This window comes from Danaus plexippus, chromosome 27 (genome assembly GCF_018135715.1).
Source record: "Danaus plexippus chromosome 27, MEX_DaPlex, whole genome shotgun sequence".
NCBI classification, from domain to species: domain Eukaryota; kingdom Metazoa; phylum Arthropoda; class Insecta; order Lepidoptera; family Nymphalidae; genus Danaus; species Danaus plexippus.
Window position 1 is genome coordinate 26,274 of NC_083555.1, and position 23,368 is coordinate 49,641.

Genomic DNA, 23,368 nt, shown 5'->3' on the forward strand with positions numbered 1-23,368 from the left:
TTGTAATCGCTCCGGGTCTATTGTCCTTTTATTATTGTTTTGGGTTAGGGTAACATTATTATTTTGGTCAACATCTGAAATTATGAAAGGATTTATTGTAGTGGTTCACTTATTTATTTAAATGTACGATGTATATACATACGAGAACGACATGGATCTCAAAAGAGCGAAGCAGATCTCATTACTATACAAATAAATAAAAATACCTAAGTTTATAGAAGATGGTGGAATCAGCGTTTATGATGCCCTCCATGAAATATAAACATTGTGCCTTTGAGATTTGGTTTCTATAAGGTGTTTAGTAAGGTCAAATACGGGCACGCATTTTAATGTAGGTATTTGTTTTTTATTTATAATGTTAAAATATAAAAACATATGTATATAATAGAATATCTCTTCAGGAGGTTAGATAGAAAATTTAATTTTCAATATATTATAGTCAGGGTCAACAACAAGAGCGGTCAGGCGCGAGTTCAGTAATCCGGAGCTTGCTAGATAATTACTTCACTGTTTTAAGACAGCTTAACGCTAAAAACACTTACAGCCGCGATTCCTCTTTGACGATTAACCGGCGTTGGAGATGATTGTGTGTGAGTTTTGTTAATAACATTGTTGTCGAACGTATTTCTTGGAAATATATTTAGTTTACGTTTCAAAACTTTATTATTTTGTTGTTTAGGAAACAAACTTGATATAGGTTTCTTTATAAAATAAATCAATATTTCTAATAAGTCAATTTCAAATTCACAAATTTTCGAACTTTTTGCCTAAACTGGGAAAGAAATAAAAGGAACTTCGAAAATTTATAGGAAAAAATACAGAAACCGTAAAGCACTTACGCCAGCTACACAGGTTTAGACCGGTAATTTTTTCTTGCACTTCATTAACTCGGAAGCTCCTGCTTCGAGTGGCTCAGATAACAATTTGCATTTTCCTTCAACAGTTTTAATATATATTAAACTAATTACAATGTTCAATGACGATGAAGTGCTTGTCCACTTCTACAATCATTATTCAAATGTTACTCGGATACTCTTCGGTGTTTTGAGAACAGCTGCTTTATAATAAACTTGTCATGTTATATATTTGAATATGATCAATTGGAAGTTAAAGAACCAGCGGTTTTCTAATTTTATTTCTGTCTAATTGAATCTTTCTGACGCCCGATTTCTAATGGTTTTTAGAGTAGAAAGTGTTCTTTCTACTCTAAAAACCATTAGAAATTGAAGGGATATGAAATTTTGTAGTTATGTTTGAGTCCCTAATAATGATAGTAAATGGCTTGCTTTGTATAGTACCGCTTGAGAGCGAAATAACAGTTAGCGGAGTACTATCAGCGTGTAGTGCAGGTCTTGTAATTGCAGTTTCAAAGTATTGTGTAGTTCTATGGTGTAGTAGTCATACGATTAAATATAAAATTCATAAGGACACAGAAAATTTAATTTATTTTTGCTATATTCATTACATTACTCGAAACAAATACCATCTCTACATTACATCAAAAATACTACTTATCACAGACGTGGGCAAATAATATAAACAGAGATGAGCTTGTAGTGTAATGTAATCGTAAATCGTACTTACTCACGTGGTTGGGTTTGAGAATATTTAAATTAAGTGAACGAATAAATTAATATCCGGTCATTGTATTCGCTTAACCTGAAATTCGAACGATTTTGTTTAGACTCATGTTCATTGGTCTAAAGTTTTGCAGCGACGGCATGAAGTGATCTCACTATGAAATCTGCGTGACGTCTTGAAAATCTTTAAACAGACCGGAGTGGTCCATACAACTTACTTGAAATATTTGATCCGGAAAGTTTACAAGTGGCTTAGTTGTTACCGAAATTAAGGTAAATAATCAAATTTACGAACATGAAAAGCTACATACAGTGTGAGCTACATTACCGAGGTCAATGAAACGAAAAGTGTAACAAGTTTATGTTGTATAGCGTGGCGGATGTCTCCAGGTGGCTTAGAAAACCAATTGATGGGACTGAGCTTAGCATCGGGTTGAAGCGGTTTTGACAAATCTTTTCTATCGAGGAAGATGAAAACTTGACATTATATGAGATTCATTTTCTTTGGAAAGGAGAAAGTAGAGGACGGACGATAATATAATATAACGGCTTGTAGGGATGACGCTCGGATCGGTAGAAAACAACTGACTTATAATTTGGAAATGCTGAAAATATTTATGTAGTGGCATGAAAATGTATCCAGCATGTTGCCGCGCCCTGGACACGTTAATAGAGCAATTTAATTCAAACCTTAACATTTGGACACTTAAATTGGACGTCTTTGTAAGTGTATTTTATATTAATATTGTTTTTGAGAGCAAAATTTAATATCTAATGTTCACCTTTAACCCAATATAATTTTTTTATCAAGTGCTATGAATAAATTACGTCTCTTATGTGCAGATAATATTTTTTACTCAAATTTAACACATTTTTCAACATTTCCTATTTCCAGGTGAGTTATTACGAGTATTTTAAAATTAAGCCTGAATGTATCAACACGATGTGTTTCAAACGCGCGTCTGTTTAAATTTTCTGTCCCAAATTTGGTACAAAATTCAATCGGTTTTCATAAAAATATGTTTTTTGTCCGAAAATTTTAATATTACTTCTTAAAATATAATAATTAACTGAGACATTTGAGACTCATCAAACATAAAGTCAAAGTCAAAGTTCAGAGGCAAATTATAATTTTTAAGAGTTCGTTAATTTCTTCTAATTAAGGGTCGACTTAATTTTACTTATTTTATATATTAATGATAAACATTTGAAATATTTCAAAATATATGTACCTTTCTTAAAGTTAGAGCATTGATGAAATTTCATCCAAGTTAAAGAACTATCTTTTACATCGTGTTAGTTCTCTATCTTGTAGAAAATTCATGATGTAGGTACTGAACCAGTGTAATATTTGAAAATGTCGTATTTAATAATAAAGATAATTTCATTGTGCCCGAGTAGTTCTGTAAAATAAGACTAAGACTTTCGCGAGTATTCTTTTAAATAAAACTAATATTTTCGGATTAGATGAAAATTTTCATCTCGTCCGGCCGTGATCACGGTTGCTGCAAAGTAATCGTAACGTCGGGAGTATGTAGTTTAAAATAATAAAAAACGCCTAGTAATCCGAAAATATTAGTTTTGTTCATTTCTATAATTTTTTTTTAACCACATGATATAATACAGTTTAATTATTTTGCCCATAAAAATTATTAAAAACATACGAAGGTAAAAATAATGACGAACTCATTACAGAGGAAATATCTCTTTCACAAAACCAATTCACTAAGCGCTGTAGCTGTTTAAGATTTACTTGCATATGTTATTTATTAAGCACATATAAGATAAGGTCGTTGAATAATAAATATTTATCAACGAGTAAGAAACCAAACGCTATTTAAATAGAACACATCAATTGTGTTCGATCAAATGTTCTCCATCGACAGCCGGACAGACCGCATCAATCGTATGCGAGTGTCAAACTCGGCCAGCGAGTGTCTGACGCCAGACATTAATTGCAACACAAATGTCACAGGCGTTCGACATTCATTTGCCAGTCCGTGATTTCGCCTCTCACAAACCTCTGGAACTTGTTTTTATGTTGGAACATTGAAGAAATGCAAATTGTGACTATTGTTATAAAACTTTTAATGAATCTTGTATAAAAGTTTCACTGCTTGAGAGTGTGAGATATATTTTCTTTCATCTCACGGCTTCTTTTGCCACAGATATAATGACTTGTATAAATTGTTATTATGTTTCCATCAAAGAGAAGAGAAACTAGGCGTTTTTTAAAAGCCTTTATTTAGTTGTATGTATGTATGAAATCTTGCGAATCAATTTTGAAGTAGATATCTTCAACCCATTGAGTTGAAATTTTGTCTACAAATTCAATTTGTACTTACTTAATCCAAAATGGAGGCAGATCCAAGATGGCTACCTAATTATTTCAATGCACTTCTATAATATTACTATAAATTTAAAGGTATGCTTGCCAAGAACAACTCGAATAATGTATAAAGGGATAAATGAGACGTCACAAAGAAATTAAAATTAACAACTTTTTGTAAATGAACGCAAATTCGTGCTTAAATCTTTTGTTTTAGAGCCATTCACTGAATATTTGCATTTAATGAAATAGAGAATATTTTTTTACAAAGTCATTCTATTCCTAAAAACAATTCAATATGTCCAGATGAATAGTTTACTTTAAATGTTTTAATAAACATGAAATATCATAGTTTTTTAGCAGGGGACAATATTCAGACAACATAATTTTGTTCGAAGGAAGTGCGTCATACATTCTTTACAGTAAATGGACTCGTTGAAGGCATCAATGGTACAAGTTGGAGTCCAATAACAACTGCGCTTAAAGTGACTGGGATAGTTTAAACCAAAATATGTTTTATCTCTTCAACAATAAAGTTGAAATTTATATGCACGTAACATTTTACTGCTTTAACTACGGAAACGATCTTTCACCGTGCAAACAGAGCTATATTTTTCCAAACTTCCCTGAATTTAAGACAAATTACGAGTCAAATGGAGAACGTATATCAGCTCTCATTTATAATATATATAATATACATATGTTACTTTTATATCTATTAAGAAGTTCAAGAAGTTTCTTTACGAGTAGAGATTTTCCTCTTGTCTCGACATACGATTGAATATTGTTTTATTATTGTGTATATTTGGACACTGAAATATATCAGACAGATATAGATAACTATGCTTGTATCGACAACATTGATAAAATAATAAATACTTTTTAAGAAGCTTCACTTTAAAGGCTATTGTACCACTTACCTCATTTTATAAAAAAAAAGAAGCGAACTCTTTAATTACGGAAGGAATTATAATATTAATGTTGCTTTTAATTTTAAGGATCTTCAATAATCTTATTAATTAAAGAAAGTAAGTTAACCTTTTCATTAAATTTCAAGTCAAATTAGTTTTTTATTCAACTACACGAAATATAAGAGTAAGTATGCTTTTCTTATAAAATATATCTTCCTTAGTTTGTCTATGCTCTCCGGGATATGAACCCTCTGCAGACACTTCCTACAAAATCGATCCTCCCACATTAATAAGGTTTTGATATCACAGGAATTTTTCTATATTACTACAATCGCTTCAAAAGTTTTTATATTCAAAATGTGAAGCTTAGGGGAATAACAATTCAAGTTCTTTATTCTACGATTGATTCTTTTTGACGATGTTATATCGGTAACACGGTCGTATTGATTTCGATGCCAAATCACGAATCTTAAGAATTATCCAAACATTAAGCTACAAAGACTTGGATTAGATGTTAATAATAACCTAAAGTGAACGGACATACAAAGACGATAAGTGTTACTGTATGGCCCGTCTTCAGATCAGGAGGGGGGTGCAGCTCTGATGAAAGAATACTGTCACAAGTCGCTCACGGCTCGTCTCCTCCTCAAAGAAGACATTTAAATTAATGTCTTTGTCATTATTTGTGTTAAAAATTAAAAAGGCTCGCCTTCGATGAAATTTAAAGAAATAAAATTGTCTTAATGAATTACTAACACGATGGGTCTGAAAGTGCAAATGTTGTTATTCTCAGTATTTTAAAAGAAAAAAAGATAAGCTTATTTCAAACCTAACCAAACCATTCACACTTCACTTGCTTCACCTCTCCAGTGTGCACTTGGCTTTAGTTTTTACTTCTATTTCTTTGTTTCTGCTACTGACTTGTTTTCAAAACGAATTTCCGTGTTCAACTTTGAATAATTAAAAATTCTTTGAGATTTTCGTATATGTGCCGGTTTTATAGTCACGAGTATAAAATCCTCTTACCAATTTTATGTCTATTATAAATTAGAATTTTTATTTGCGGCTTCTTTCTCCCGCTCTCGATATAAATATTAAACAGCGAATTTGACTAATGACCCCAAAAAAACAATGGAACGTTCACGAAATGAAACGTTTCTGAGATGACGTAAATAACTTGAAAATATATAATAATATAAGAAATGTACTCTGAATTAATATTTGGTCAATTATTATATAGTTATAATTTTCTTACATAATGAGCAAGTTATTTGATGGAGTTTATTTAATGGAGTTATTAGTTATTAGACGTGTATATTTATTTCGTAATATCAATATTCTAAAGCTCCTTAAATTATATTTTACGGTGTTCATAATTAGTATTTCATTATGCTGATAACAAATCCATATAGTAACCATAGTTCAAATAAATTTGTTTTATATAAAAAGTATGAGTTTTTATTCAATTTAAAAGTAAATTTCTGTTTTTTAATTTTTTAAGTAACGAAACTTTTTTTTATGTTTATGTAACTGAGTAAGTTATAGAGATCTTTATTATCTGTACATTCTTTATAACGTTGTTACCCGTCTGGTGTATGTCACGTGGAATCCGATTGTTTCTGCTAAGTTAACACTCTCACTATTTACTGCTGTTGGCTTTTTGTTGGGCGCTTTGTTATTTCTAGAATTTATCGTTATCAAATAAACTCTAGTTCTCCATAACAAATATATATTTTGTATTCTCTCTAATTGAAACAAAGTAAATATTTTTTCAATGTTTGTAGAACAAGTTTGTTAGAACATTACACAGACATCAGTCACTAAGTTAGTGATAATAAATTACGTTCTACTGACTAAAAATAGCTCGATGTACAAAAGCTGTTAATTTTAAATATATGTAAGTATGAAATATGTTTATTTATACATATAATATTGGACAATTAAGTACCTTAAAAAATATGTATGTATATCGTACATAAACGTATTAGAATAGTTATTTTAATTTCAAACATTGCTTTAGATACATGTCGTTAGACCGGGTGGTTTTTTATAATAATATTTAAAGGTATTATATTGATAACCTACGATTGAATAAATGAAGTAAAAATAAACTTTATGTTGTCTCCAGGAAGGCTATTATGATTAAGGGCCTCAAATTATTAGTACGTGATTCTTTTACGAAGCTAATGGGTAGTGATTACAGGGTCCCATAGAATTTAGTTCAAGTCATTTGAATAAGAAGTCAACGAAATGCTTTCAATTCGTTAAACTTTAAATATAGTCTCTCTCTTCCTATTTCAAGAGTAATTTAGAAAAACTTACAATAAAAGTAGATTCAGATCCTTGGCCTCACTCTCTAATACTCTTTCTCTTACGACATCCTCTTAAATCCTTCCAAATGAATCAGATTTCGAATTCGTAAGCGTATCCCCGAACAGATTACTTTTTAACTGGTTCTGTGTGTAATGTTGTCGCGACCTTTGGAAGTTGTTTAATTAGTAAAGTTTGAGTGATGCGCACGTAAGGGTTTCAGGGAGGTTGCGGTTCGGATTTTCATAATGATTTTATTATTAACGCGAAAAATTAAGAAGCCATGAAAGTTTAGACGAGCTACTAGATAAAAGTACAATTTACGTCAAGTATATTCCTGATGTGTACACAGAAACCACATCTAGATCAACATTAATTCAATAATATTTAATTGACGTTTCTGATACTCTGCTATTAGCATACATTCTCTTTGTCTCTCTAATGCATACGGTTACAATTCAGCTTCACTATAGTTCAAATTAGTGTCACAGTAAACAACATTCCAACAAATAAATTTGCGTCTTGTCAATACAATTCAAATCAACCCACTAATATTAGTTTGTTTGTCAAACACCGTAGAATCTGATTTAAATTACGTTTGTTCTTGAGATGGATTTTGCTTAAATTTAACGCAGTTCTGATTAACTCATGAATTTTGAAACAGAGGTGTCAAAGACTGTTGACTGAAAACTTTTACAGTAAATGAGAGCAGCGGGGATTGTTGGATTTGTTATTTCAATTAACTTCTAACTTTATTTATTAAGAGATCTAACGCTTAATGTGAGGCTCCGTTTCATCTCATTTTATGTTAGTCCTGTCAGCTATAGAACGCGCAGCTATTTATATGTAGTTATCTCATAAGCTGCGGTGAGAAGCTGTTCGCTGTACCTCTCGAGTGTGGATGTCTAATCCTCTCCGTAGACTAACAATTTCTTGCTCGTAACTTAATTCTCTCGACTAACTTATTACGACTTGAAGCGGTTGAAGGATGCTTCCTTGCATCTTAAGCTATATATTATGATCTAATATACTTTTTATGTTATTAATAAAATAATACTTAGAAGTGACCCACTTGAAGGTTTTTGAAGTTTGGTTGAACACACATCAGTGAACAAACAGGATAGTCAATATTTTTTTTTAACTCTTTACATGTCTTTGCTTTTTATTATAACTTTAAAGCACTTAAAAGAAAACCTAAGAGGGTTGAGAAATTTAAAATCGGCTGCATTTAATCCTCAGCAATTTTAATTAAGTGTTTATATTGGAGTTTGATGTTAATCGTATCATAGCGATGACCACTGTCGTATGATAAACATGGATAACATATAATGTTTGAACCGACAACTGAGTCATTATTTTACCAAAGATACGATTGTATAAATGTAAACAATATTACCTGCGGGATTCCACAGGGCTCTATCCTAGAACCTATCTTGTGGAAGATCGGGTATCACTGGCTCTGTCACTGACCTCTCCTGCCTTTGACGAAGATTTTCTGGTTCTTAGATGACATTTTGCGATATCGTTCGGGATAGGAACTTTTTCGGGGTACCCCTTTCACCGCGATAACGGGACTAAGCAGCTCTGTCACAAAGACAGAGGCCTTCCCTGATTTACGGCTATCGCCGTAGTCTGCTTCATCAAGGATTTTTATCCAAGGCGTGGAGGTGACGCTAAAGGTCCAGATGAGATATCTGGTCCTCAACCTTGACACCAGATGGAACTTCGCGGATCATTTCTCTCTTTTAGCCCAGAAGCTAACACTAGACGTTTTAGGTTTAGGTTGGTGACGCGTTTTGGGACTTACAAGTAGCGATCCTCGCGCGGGCGTATCAAAACCGGGCGGAGGACCGGGCCAATAGAGTTAGACCTGAGTTAGAAGCCTGAATAAGGGTTCTAGTACACCAAACCCTGACTTGATAGTGGGAAGACGAGCTTTGGTCTCCGGTTTAAAATATAGGGGGCGATTTGACCAACCTCAAACTGTTGATAACAAAAATTTTGTCTTGTGCATCTGCTTCTGGTATCTCCATAAGATCGATAGAAGAGAAGAGACCCTCGACCACTATCATGAACTGACGGACAAGGGTCGTCACAACGGTAGGATATACACACCCTGGAGGAATTTTCGTTTTAAGCCTGTCAGCGTGCAGAGCTGGTGCACGTGGTGGGTGGAAACCTCTCGGTGTCACGTGTGCAAAGATTATAATCGGAGTTGAAACTTATTGGACTAAACGGTCGAAGGCAAAGCAGGATAAGAAGAAGTTTTTTTCCGCTAGTCCGTTTTGTAGGGGTGGCTGGAAGAAAGATGTGGTAATAAACCATCACTCCCTCTCATAGCTGTATGTTGAGTGGAGTGTGGCGACAAGCCGTTCCATCCACTGAGACCTACTTTGTTAGCGAGTTGTCGTTGTCGAGACGCTCCCATAGTTTGGTAATTCCACCAGGGTATTGTGGTAAATGTTACACAGTCCCGTGATGTGTTATGACGCCACAAAGGATAACCATTGGTTGCTTTAGTGGGGAAACAAACAGACATGCGAGGTCATCTTGCGGCCTTGCCGGGAGCTCCACGTAATCATCCCATCTGGCCGAGTGGTTTGCTGTATTGCATTCTACATGCCCATTGCATTTTCAAAATAAAAAGGCTTCTTGTAGTTTGTGAAATCAGCAGTCCGTATATCAAATTCTTTATATTTCTAGTTACTCTGTAATGGAAATATCGCTTATTCAATTACAATGTCAATTTACTTCTGTAAATTTTTAATTAATATAAAATTTAAATCGTAAAGCAAAGAAACAGCAAAATATAAGCAAAAAGAATGACGACTCAAAGTATTCCAGCTATAATTTTAGTCAACCGTAAATAAACCCCAAATTAATCAAGCATCAAACAATAAAACGAAATAAGAGATAGAAGCTCGCTTTAAAAATCTCTCTGAAGTCCTCTATTACGTACCGTGACCTATAAAAGCCGCTCTGAAACCTCTTAATTTAAGGACGTGGAATTATTTATAAGGATTAGGGTGCTTTACATCGTCCAACTCCGGAGTATTTTATGAAGTTGTCGTGCCAGGAAATAGCTACGGGTTTCTTACATGCGTCATTCAATTAATTTGGTATCATCGGACTTGTATCAAGACAATTGTTCCTGAGTATTAGTATATGGTTCAGTAAAATATTTTATCAATTAAATTTTGTCAGAAGTCACATCTCGCCTTTAAAACGTATGTTAAGAGAAACGAGTTCCTTTAACTGGTGTGAAGCCTTGTTTAATATGAAATAAGTTTACAATTTAATTATGTGATTGAGATAAACAATTATTTGCGTTGTAGTCGTTAGTAACAAAATTAATACACTGTTTACTAATATGTAAACCTTTTATGTGTCCAATAATTCAATAAAATAAATAGAAAAAGTAATTAAAAAGTGTATTAAATGAAAAGAGCTTTATTATAATATTTGGTATCTATTTGTTCCTTATTCTGTTAATTTAATGCGTAAAGTAAAGGTATTTCAATATATTTTTATAATCCGTCTAGTTATCGACGATGAGACAGTCGTAAATAAACATTCTGCAATGAAACGTGATGACAGTATTGATTTCAAATACAAGAAAAAATCTTTTCTATCGTGTCACTTTTATAAAAAAAAATTACACTAAATTAAATTTTTCAGCTATGAAATCTCTTTGAACTTATTAATTTCTAATTAGGTTCTGAATCCATTGCAAATTTGAAAGGGTTTTGATTGAAATTCCGAAGAAACAAAGTTGTTTAAGGAACAAAGGCTTACACCAAATTGTTGACTCGCTACAAATTGTCATCAAAATCAAGGAGCTTTCATAAAATTTCTCTTTTATATTAAAATTAATGACCAAACTATAAGCTCCGAGGGTGATTGATATCTCTTTAGCCATCTTATTAAATATCTCTGGTGAATGAATTTTCTCTTATACAATATTATTGTCACGATACTTACTCTCTGTTGTTGTTTAATAAAATAAAATAAAAGTGTCTTATTTAAATTTATATTTAGTATCATTCTCATATTGGATTTTTAAGAAAACTATTTTTTAGGCTACTGTTACACATGCTCTAAATTAGCATACTAAAAAGCGTGCTATTGAGTATGCTCAATAGAATGCATGCCTGGGAGCAGTTTACATTTGCGAGCAATAGTCATGCTTGTTTAAAGTATGCTTTTGAATAAGCATGCTCAAAGCAAGCATTACAAATGAACACTGCTATTTTATAGCGTGCTTTTCTCGCTCTCTGTCAGTTCAAACAGAGTCATGGATAATCAAACAGCTATGCGCATGGAGATGAATAAGATTATGCTTTTGCTGGCGATGCAATGCATCCAGAAAATGATATCAGGTCTCGAAAAAAAGAAAAGGAAGAGAATGATTTGGGTCCGTAATTGGATATCTAGAAGACAGGACTTTGGAGCAAGTGCTCAATTGCTTACAGAAATGCGATGAGAAGATGTTTCGGGTTATAAAAACCGTATGCGGATGCTACCGCATCAATTCGTTTGTTTACTCTATAAAGTTAAAATCTCAATACAGAAATAAGATACATATTTGCGAAATGCTATCCTAGCTAAAGTGAAGTTGGAAGTGACATTAAGATATCTAGCAACCGGAGATTCTTTACATACATTGGAAGCACTTTACAGCGTTGGAAGATCTACTATATCGATATTTCTACCTGAAATTTGTGTACTTGAATTGTTGAAAATGCATTTGGTACTTTGGTAACAAGACTTGGAGTTCTTATGAATGTCATCGAAATGACTCCCAATTGTACCGTACCGTGGCAAGGTCGTATTATAAAAATTCACCATCGTCGTTTAATGATATAAATAGATAAAATATGATGTACTTACTTGTTCTGTGAGAAATAATTATGTTCTACAATCAGTAAACTGCATTTTCATTTATTACAAACTGAAACTAACCGTTTCCACAGCTTCTCTGTACACGCTGGTGTCCCCATGAAAGGAATTCATTTCATAAAACCATGCCGTGGATGATTTGTGAGCCGTAGCGGCACCAGAACCTGATCGCTTAGAATTCTCGACTTTCGTAAATTCTGTGTGTTACGCAGACCTTAAGTTTTTAATTTTGTTTTTAATGATTTTTACAATCAAGAAAGGATCCTCCATGTTTGTAACTAAGTCTTGTTATATATTATTTCTATTCATACTATTGTATGCGAGGATTCCGTTAGCACTCCTTATTAAGATATAAATTTAGAAATTTGAGCGTCTTTCGTGGCCCCAACGAGACATTTTGCGTGAAGTTTTGCACGCACATCTGTTGCAAATGACTGATCGGTACTAGCATGCTCAATAAGCAAACCTGTTAAGACGTGCTTAAAGCCTACCTGTCACATCCACGTCGCTAGTAGCATGCTCAAAAGTCGCACGCCTATCGATTTTAAGGCATGCTCAAAATTAGCATCCTAATTTTGAGCAACATTTCGTCACACATGCTACTAGGTAGCAAGTGCTCAATTGAAGTAAGTATGTTTTCGTACTTGAAATGAGTATGTGTAGCAGTACCTTTATTCTGGAAATGTCATTTGTCTTTTGTATAATTATAATGCAATGTTATTTTAGTACTTGTAAAACCTTCTATCAGATTAGCCAGAACATGATATGCGAAGTATTCCGGAGTCCAGTATAGTATAACAGTTCAAAAATATTTTATTCCGATTGTTTGAGTTTCAAAATTATACTACATATTTTATTTTAAAAACTACAGATTCGAATATTAATTAGATTAGCATTACTGACATCTAAGATACATTAATGACGAGACTTTCATCTCGTCTGCCTGTGTTCACGAAAAGAAACAACTCCGTCACAACTTCGAGATTATGTAGATTTAAAATAAAAAATGGGTAGTGTCCGAAAATATTAGTTTCATTTAAATTTGTATTTATACTAATTCAAAGAATACAATTAATTATTTTTTACCAACATTTTATATACAAAAATTCAATGTTTCAATTCAATAGAAAATAGGCATCTTGTTTATTAGTTTTCGTTGTAAAATCATGTACGAAATGCCAGAGAGAGGTCAGTCAGAAGTTAAATATATTTTGGATTTCTTTCTTAATAAAATATAGTTTAAAAAATGTAAAAGACATGCTTTTCTAATGAACCCAACTAAAAAGTAAAAAAATAATCTTTGACATTAACAATAACGGTGGGCTGAAAATATTAGTATTGTTATGAGAAAAGCATGGGGCGCTTTGTACCATATTTTTCATACTATTTTTGAACTAATCGTATGAAAAAGGTAATAGCTACACTTGCGATCAATGTAGTAGTGCAACGATTTATCTATAAAAGCGCTATTGGTCACTTTTTATAAATTAATGTTTTGTAACCGATCCATCTCATCTAACGCTATATATATATTAATCTATATACATTCACGAAGTTCGATTCCGGAACACATCTCCCTTATTGATCCTGCCAGTAATCATATTTGCGACACGGCAAATTTTTTTAAATTATCGCTATTAAGTTAGTATCAGCTCAGTCACTTAGAAATTAAATATAAAATTCTCCTTATCAAAAGTTTTTGACTTTTGGCTGTTGATATTGTAGCCATGTTCCTTACCAACAAATACAATAGCGCTTGAGCGAGCATGCTCTATCTCTTTCATTCTCATGTAAAGGATCTATGATATGAAATGATGAACCTGGCAATCCTAATGATGAAATTGATTTAATTTCTACGAGGTATTAATTTGCCACCGGTCCTTGGTAAGCCTACAAAATTTGACTGAAATCGGTCCATTTAAAATGGGTCAAAATCGGGTTGGAAGAAGACGGTTACAAACATACTTACATACATACATACAAACATCAATACATACATACACGTGAAGCTAAATAAAAGCGTGTAAAAATGAAGTTAAACCAATTTTATAATATTTATGAAATATATACCATAATTATTATTATATCATAATTGGATAAACTTATGAAATATGGTGGACAATAATGACAGGAGAATTGATTTGAACTTTGATGCCTTTTTTTAAATAAAGTTTATTTGTGTTAGGCTTCTTTCCTGGCGTGTTCAGCGAGCGGAGCAGTTCCGAGCGAGCGCCCGCCCCCCTCGATGCGGTAGATATACTCCGAGACGCCCCCCTCTACCCTCCCCTTCGTGATAACTATGAAGATAATACACAAAACAACGAAAACAGCAACGAACTTAGTAAACAGGAACCAGATACTAACCTGCCTTTCTTTGACACGGAAAACTCAATTGATGTTAGCGATTACGACACAGAAACTAACATCGAGGACGGTAATGTGTTGGTTACACCTGGTGATCCAAACGATTATGATAATAACAAATTAGACAATTTATTTGAAACTGACTTCGTTAAAGACAAGAACACTATTTTGTCGTCTGATAATATAATCGAGAATGAAATCTCTCTAGAAGAAGAAAACAATTCAAATAACTTACAACCAGAACAACTAAAGGATTCTCAGAGCGGATTTATCGTGGCACCTGCCTCTGATGTAGATGAATTAAATAAGATTTTAATGGCAGAAGAAGCGCGGGTGGAGGCCGAGAATAAAAGATTTATACTTCAAGAATTAAACAGCAATTACACCAACCCGCCTGTAACATCTACTGATACTTTAGGAGATTCTGAAGAGAACGATCGTAAGAAGCGCAGCAGTGGACAGGAATGGGATAAGCCGGCGAAGGTATGTTAATCAACTCATTGTTTGTTGTATTTTTGTTTGAATAGTTTAGACCGGCTTTTATTAATTATTAATTATAATAGGCTTTCTTATTATCATCTTCGTATGACACATTCAAGATCAAGTCGATAATTTATAATATTTTCGATAGTTAAAAAAAAATTAACATATTATTATTTACTACACTGAATAATACGTTCGGTTCGTAATCAACTTTAAATTCTTACACTTATAGCGCACTGAACTTCTGATTTATTTTCACTTTTATAGTGTGAGTTTGTTAAAGGTTGTTGTATGTAATTACCATGATGCCCATTCAGTCTCGCCGTGTGAAGACTGGAGACACGATCTTGAACATTCGTGGAGCTGTGAGGGATGCCATCGGTGATGCTGGCGCTGCTCCAGGTCTTCGCGCTTCCTCTCGGGTGGACGCATTCGTGATACGACCGTCACCGGTCATGAGAGATGAACCCAGGGAACAGATGAGAGAGATGAGGAGGGAGAAGGTGCCACCGCCGCAGGTAAACTAGCAGTTAATTTTAATTAAAACTGATATTTGTAGACTAAATGATTTGTCAGTATAAACAAAAAAACAAAATTTATGTGTTTTTACTCTGATAACATAAAATGGACACAAGTTCGTAAAACCACGAAACAAGAAGAGCTATAATTACATTCAGGATGTAGAATTATTTACGAAATACGAAGAGCAAGCAAATTAATATTAAATGTTGAGTAGCGGCCTAATTTAAAGTCGCTTGTGGATAGCGTCTCGTAATTAATTGGGTTTGCTTGGAAATGACGTCACGATTGAGGGAGTGCTTGGGAGGCTTTAGGTGAAGTTGAACATAATTATGAGCTAAATATTTAACAAGTGAACCGCGCGGGGCTTGTTGATCAAAGGAGTCTTCAACCTCTTTACATTTAACGATCGAGTCTTGTTCATTTGAATACCTTTTTGTTCCAAACAATACAAACAGTGTTTTTGTGAATTAATTACACTATGAAGTTCCTTCCAACAGCCTCAGAAGCAAGAAAAGGAGTTGCTAGTAGAACCTCATGCTCGAGCACGCATTCTCTGCGACTTGGTCAATGTTACCAACTTACGTTGGTACAAAGACAGTGAGGTAAGACTGATTTATGCTCTTATTGAATAAGACAAAGATGATAGATTTTTTTGGAAATGTTGCCATTTACAAGTACTTTTTTTTATAATTACTCACCGTTTAGAATTAGATCGTTACCGCGAGTTAGAAATAATAACAACTTACTAATACAAATACTGTCCCTGAATCAAAAATATACTCGCAGATGAAAGTCTTTGTGTTATCTTGATACATTTCATATTTCATAAGTTTGATAAGTACAGTCCAAACAGAATGAAGCATTAGTAAACACAGGTAGCTGAGTCAAATAAATATACCATATGGTTAGATATGGATTAGATTGAATATTTATGGTGTTAATGGAAAATAGCCACACTTTCAGATTACGGTTGTTCAGCCAAGGAATTTATGGCCGAATGAAATTCAAATGATTTAAGTAAATTCCATATTAATTCCTCTTACGCGAAACCGATCATTAATTCATAATTTGAACTATATACTCATGGAAGTATTTTCTCGTAGTTAATCAACCTGCCGTCATCTCCCGGAGGCGGAGACGCGTGGCGCGACGGTGATGCAGTGGAGATCCCACGAGCATCGCGAGGACACGCAGCACGCTGGAGGTGCGCCGCCCGCGACCGTTCGGGGCGGACCGTCACCGGTGAGCCGACGAGGCTACTCATATATGGTGAGTACATACAGGATGTTCTGTCATTTGACTATTCAGTGTTAATTACTGTGTAACATCAGGTAGTTGACCAAAATTTGATGTACTTATACCACATGACATATTGTTTGATTACATAATTTCTTATCTTAATTGTTGTTATTTAATTCTCACTGTTTTAAAATAAATGTGTGATCAGTAAAATGAAGCTGTTGCCCCGGTTGTAGTTATTTGATACAATTGTTGTAGTTAATACAGGTATTGATATCAGGGAAGAATAAATCAAACACTACCATGTATTGGTTACATGAAATAGTTTACACAAAAAATAATTATATCACGATCTTAACTTACTTTGTAATCGCAAGCAGAAGATAAGCTTAAAAATAGTCTCCTTAAATAAGAGAGAACTTTAAGATTTCTTGTAAAGCTACGCTATATAGAGTATAACGAAGTCCTAAGCTAGATTTTACTGCAAATTTATAAAATATGTAATTTAATTCCTCATACCTTTTTGTCTTTAGGTTTTCTGTGTAATGACAAGATATTATTTATCATTTCTCGTCTGAACAATCAATTACTTATTTCTGAACTGCCTGGAATTAAGATTTGGTGACCTCTGATGACCCTTAAAACACTAAGTTTTAATATGACGATCCAGTTAAATATAATATTAGTTAAAATCTATATATGCATTATTATTTTTATCATATATTACCTGCCCCAGTCAACCCCATTTAATAATATAATATTCGAACTGCTTATTGTTTAATAGTCTAATAATTATATGACATTTTTTTGCTACCTATGTTTAGTATAGTTTTATGTGAAGCCCGACTATCAAAACAGAGTTTTCTTTTGTAGTTTCACTTTGACCCTAATTTTGATAATATGAATTATGAGCCACAATAGGTATTATATTCTGGTCGATGAATTAAGTCCAAATGCTTCAGGACTCCATTAAGTTGTAAGGTCTTACATCAAACGTTGTTTAGAGCCGGTCCGCTCGGTTTACTTGGCGGTGGACGGCCGAAGACTCGACGCCGGTAACACGTGGGTACCTGTCAGAGATAAGACCGTCTTGGAGGTGCGATGTGTGGCTGAAGGTTCGTACACGGTAACTGTTATTAGTAGTCACTAATATTGATAAAGTCTCATTGATATGCATATAAACTCCCTTATTAGGAAAGGATGATTTAAGTTTACGGAGATTATTATAAAATAAAAAAACTTAAATAATCATTGAAATAGTCAACTATAAAAACATTTTTAGAACATTAATTATAAGTTTTTTAACAATCCCCTATACGAGAAGTGAATCATAAAAGTGACGAAGAAACTTATTATTGTATTTCGACATTCGGTTCTATTCTATATATTTATGTGTTTTCGTTATTGATTACTACTTAAAGGCTTTAAAAATATCAATATTGGAATTTTGCCCGAAGTTTTTAAAAGCTTTTATAGAACGAGATGTAACCGTGTAAACATTGCAGCTTTATTTTTCCCTCCTCACACATACTATCACAAAACTGGCTAAAATAAAAGGTGGTTTTGTTGGCAGCGCTCAAAGTTTGAAACGTTTCTAATAGAGGTTTGTGAAGCTTTCGATTCCATTCAGTGCGCTGAGTGTTTGAGTGAAAAAAAAACTCGGTTAAAAGACTTACTTCACAGGGCAAAGTGCTTACGCCCATTTTTCATCTAAAACGTTGGTATATTTCGTATAAGAAACTTCACACAATTAAGTAACTCTGCGTATACAGCCGAAATAATAATGAAATATATAAAATAAATTGTATTTTTCTCCACCAGGTGGTGTTCCTCCTCCGGAGCTGTCGTGGCGTCTTCTAGCTTTGGAACCAGCCCTAGACCACAGACCATATCTCAGGATACATCCTACTAATTACTCTATTGGTAGTTATTTATTTCTGTAATAATAATCTTGGTTACTGATAAAAACATAAAAACATGTTGAAGTTATTGTTTCTTATATGTAAACTTATTTTACTTTTATACAGTCGACTATATGCGTATTCCGGACTAACTGTACTTATAAAAAAATGAAACTAAGAAAAGAATTCTTCTGGAGTCCTTGACTTGAACCATACTGTGGTCCCAAAGCTATCAGTTACAGAATGTCCCATAGGTTATACCGTTTGTCTCGTAGATGGCGTGTACTGGTCTCGTGTGGTGGTGACGGCGGCCAGGGAGCTTCACAACGCTACTCTCCAATGTTCGTCTCGTCAGCGTCGCGCCGCCCCCTCCCCCGACAACCCTGGGGAGCGACCTCCAGACCACCTCACTGCTAAACTAGAGATACACGTCACATGTACGTATTACTACCTCAAAACAAAAACAAATTTACAATCCTATCGCTACCAATGCATTACGCAACTGGATTTGAGATTGCACGATTTTTAGTTTTCAATACATAAAGCTTTTTTTTACAGCATACGCCTTATTTTTCACGCATTAATAGACAAAACAAACTACAGAAGTTTCCAATATATTAATTATTACATTTCTGCATTTTAATTATACTCTGAGGGAAATGGCAGCAAACTCGATATTTGTCCTATTGGGATGGGATTTTTATTTTGTTGAAAATATCATCTTCATATATAAATGGATCAAAAGCATACATACGAAGTTTCTCTATTTCCCTGCAGTGATCAGATTTTTTTTATGTCTGATTTAATCAAACCAAATTAACTTCACCTTCCACTATAATTAGACCCGCCATCTTTCGTAATCTCTCGCTGGCCGGGTTTCGGTGTCGCACTGGTCGCTGGTGGGGCCGCGGCACTCCGTTGTGACGTAGACGCCAACCCTCCAGCCCGAGCCACATGGATGAAGGACACCGAACGCCCCTCCTCCAGGTAAGTTCCAACCGTACTCCAACGTTATAAAGTTCAATATAGTTTAGCCCATATTATAGCAATTTGAGTTATGTTATATGTGCAGTTGAAGATGAGATTAAACATACTATCGGAGGGATCGCTTTAAGTATACTTACTGTTTGTTCTTTAAACTTTATTTGAACTTTAAGTAAATAACTTATCATATATATATAACTTAGAGTTTAACTAAACTAAACCTAAGCAGAACGTAACGAATTTTTTAATATTCTCTTTGCAATCTTTCTAAGTATAAAAGAAAATCCAATTTTTTTTGTATATCGCTCGCTGCTTTCCCCTCTCTTAGTTTAAAACGCCTTTTTCGTAACATCCGAGAATCGTCGGTAAAATAAACACTTTAAAGTGTCAACTAAAAATCCTATAATATATTCTATCACATGTAAATTAGCCGTTAGCGTTGCAGCCGACGCGGAGGGGGGGGGGGGGGGGTTAAAAAAGACACTCAAATATAATCAATCAATTTACAAATAAAATTATAAAAATATAACTTTATATAAGATAAATAGAGCGTGTTTTATACTACAGAAAATGTTTTTATTAATGTTTCTTCTTCTATGAATCTCTTTAATATTTTGTGACAATAAAGAGTTAGTTATTTAAAAAAATCTGGTTACCATTCTGGCACATCTTAGTAAATTTATACTTTTCCTACGAAAAAAAAATGTCCATTACGAGGAATTACAAAGAGAATTATTAATAAAGTTAATGAGTGAGTGGAAATAGATTTATAATGTAAAACAAGAACATCCAGAAACGTTGAAATAAAGAGAGAAACATTAATAAATAATTAATGCGGGAAGTTTCGTTTCTATAAAATATTTATGGGAAGTTATCATTCTGTTACTTTTGTTATTGTGTCGGCACAAACTTCATCGCCAGCGGAGGGCGGCCATCTCCTCGGTAACTTTATTAAATATTTGTCTGTTAATAATTAGAATAACAATCTCTCATTAGAATGTATTTTTAAATTTTATATAACAATTAAACACATTATAATCTCATTTTTTATTTTTGTACATTTTAAAGTAACACATAATAAACCGATGGATTACTTAAATATTTCTAAACGTTTCACTCAAGCGTTTAATATTGTCACAAGTTACATGTAGGTTCAGTTTATTTTCATTCACCTTTAAGGAATACGCAAGAAGACACAGGTAATAAACTTAGTCCATACAATCACTTTTCGTTCGAAAAAGAAAATACAGTAGGAAGTAATGGGAAGAGCACACGTATTATTATTGTTTTTATCTCTGCGTCTATTTTTGTGTCATTATGTTTAATCTGTGAACTCCGAACCCGCCCTTAAAAAACCTTTTGTGTGAAAGTGGAACATTAAGATGATTCCTTATTCACAGCCCATTTCACCTCACCTCAAAGACGATGCTGGGTTCGCATCAATCACGGGAACATTCACGTAGTTGTGAGATAAAAGGTCAAAGGTTTAGGAAAATTCTTATGACGGCTGAGACTGCTGACGATAGCTGGCAAGAAGTTTTAATATTTTTATGTTTTTTGAAAAGACGGTCTGATTACAAGTAAACATTCCACCCACGCGGCTCTTAGATGACATTCCAACAAAAACAAATTTTGCAAAAGTCTAAAAATAAAATAATAACAATCCACAAATACCCGTCTTTGGCTTCTGTTTAGCCATATTGTCTTTTTTTTATTTCTTTGTGAATAAAATGAGAAGAGGGCCTTCATATAACCTCATGCATTTTATTATCATTAATACTATTTTTTACAATTTCAAGACACTACGCTGCCGTGAACTATGATATACCTAAGAAGTATGACATAGATGTTGTTCATCGATGTCGTAGTCACTCTTTAAATCAGTTAAAATTACATGTTTGGTACTTTAAAAAATTAACCTGTTAACATCTCAATACCGATAGGAACTCAATATGTTATACTCACTTGTTGAACAAGCGGCCTATGTGAGGTATGTGGATATTTGCAGCTTTTGTTACGTCAGAATATGAATTCAATTTAGTTGTTCCTTAAAATTGTAAATTTCTACCTGTTTGTCCCCATGATAACAATCATGACAATGATTCGTATCCTCACATAATGATAAATGCTATAAGTAACAACGATTATTTCACTTTTATTAAAAGATAATTTGAAACCGATTTTCCAGTAGGGTTATATGTTCGTCTATGTAAGGGTTCAATAAAAAGTTTTTTTCTTTATAACGTGAAACGCGATTGCATGGTTTTGGGATTACTTTAAGGGAGTTTTGTAGCTATTACCATATAAATAGCTATAGTTTATTTTACGGGAAATATAGTCTACGCATTATGGGTCGCGTTGTTTTTATTGCACGTCTATCGTGGTCAAAATGAAACTTTTAATTTCCTTAAAAACTGTTTATACTTAAAAATAGTAATTTAATGTAATCTCATAGCTGTGATTCCTTTTAAGATCAATGTGCAAACGTCACCTTTCGTACTAGTTCTCACTATGGAGACGTAGTTTGAGTACCGAATATGGATTTCACTAGTAATTTTCAACTCATTTATGTGAGGATTTTTGTTATTTTATATAATACAAACATATCAACTGACTGTGAAATAAATACTGCCAACAAGAAGATTATAAATATTAGTTGTTGTAATATCATACAGCAGTGGTGATAAGAGGCCCCTTACCGCCAGGACGGGGGAATCAAGTGTAATAATAATTCTTACATTGTAAGTGATTCCAAGGCTGAAAACAGTTTTTCCAAAAATCTATGATTACTTAAAAAGATTTTTTGTATATAAAAAAATATGAAAATATTTATTCTGCAGGAATACAGAGGAAATTTTCACATAAAAATTTACAAACAGTCCACTAATCTAATTATCATATTACTCGACCATAACGTCTCTACGCTCTTTTTGTCATCATCATCATCATCATCGTCGCAAGAGTCTTTGCAGACTCGTCGTGGTCATCACGTATCAGTGATGCGTCTACATGATGACTTTCTTGGGAAGATAGTTGCAGTGGTTTCCCCTTGCCCTCTGCACCAGCACTTTTTGGTGCTATTTAGACCCCAAGACTTTGCTGTATCTTCTTTTTGTACGTTAACAATATTACTATTTTTATTATTTAACTACAAAATGTTATTTCACAGCAGATGCTCTGAGACCATAAAGTCTCCACAAATACAAACTTCACAGATATAGCTAACGTGTTGAATATAATAGATTGATGTGTAAAGAAGTGTTGATTAAAATATACATGGATTCCAAAAAAAAGACTTTGTTTTAGACTTCTAATTAGATTAATGTAATCGTTCTAAATGAGTCAAAAAGTTTAAAATAGGTCAATAATTGAATGAAAAACGTATAAATATGTGTGTTGAAGGTGAGAGTGGAGGTCGTTCGTCATATAAATATAATGTGTTTTTAAATGATACAACACTTGACCCTCACGTCTCATAACAGCTTATAATAAATTATTTCAAACATTTGGATTCAGTGAGCGAGCGTTAGAGAGAAATACTCGGGAGTTTCCGACCACGAGTTCGTTTAATGCACGTTTAAAACAGTTTTATAAAAATATTGTAAACAAACAGTTGTATGAATTAGTTAGCGTTAATGTTGTTTCACTTTGTATGAAAATAAACAGGGAATTGCTTTTTCGTTAAAAACTTCTTCATTCATATCCTGAAACATTTATACTGCAGTTTTCATAGCATTACACAAGTGTTCAGAATTATTTTACAGCCCGGGGAGTTTATCTTGTTGGTTGTTACTGACACAAAAGGATAATAATGATTTAACCTCTATTAATGACATCATTGAGAGA

General features: G+C 33.5%; 1 protein-coding gene across 2 annotated transcripts in view; it reads left to right on the forward strand.

The window, feature by feature from the left end:
- Positions 1–23,368, forward strand: part of LOC116775803 (uncharacterized) — a 46,132-nt gene that overhangs the window by 13,681 nt on the left and 9,083 nt on the right. For both annotated transcript variants that reach the window (XM_032668804.2, XM_032668805.2), the window contains exons 3-10: positions 14,215–14,876; positions 15,194–15,394; positions 15,896–16,000; positions 16,502–16,667; positions 17,642–17,752; positions 18,459–18,560; positions 18,814–18,975; positions 19,381–19,525. In XM_032668804.2, the coding sequence (XP_032524695.1) occupies positions 14,215–14,876; positions 15,194–15,394; positions 15,896–16,000; positions 16,502–16,667; positions 17,642–17,752; positions 18,459–18,560; positions 18,814–18,975; positions 19,381–19,525 (1,654 nt within the window). The remainder of the gene's footprint in view (positions 1–14,214; positions 14,877–15,193; positions 15,395–15,895; positions 16,001–16,501; positions 16,668–17,641; positions 17,753–18,458; positions 18,561–18,813; positions 18,976–19,380; positions 19,526–23,368) is intronic.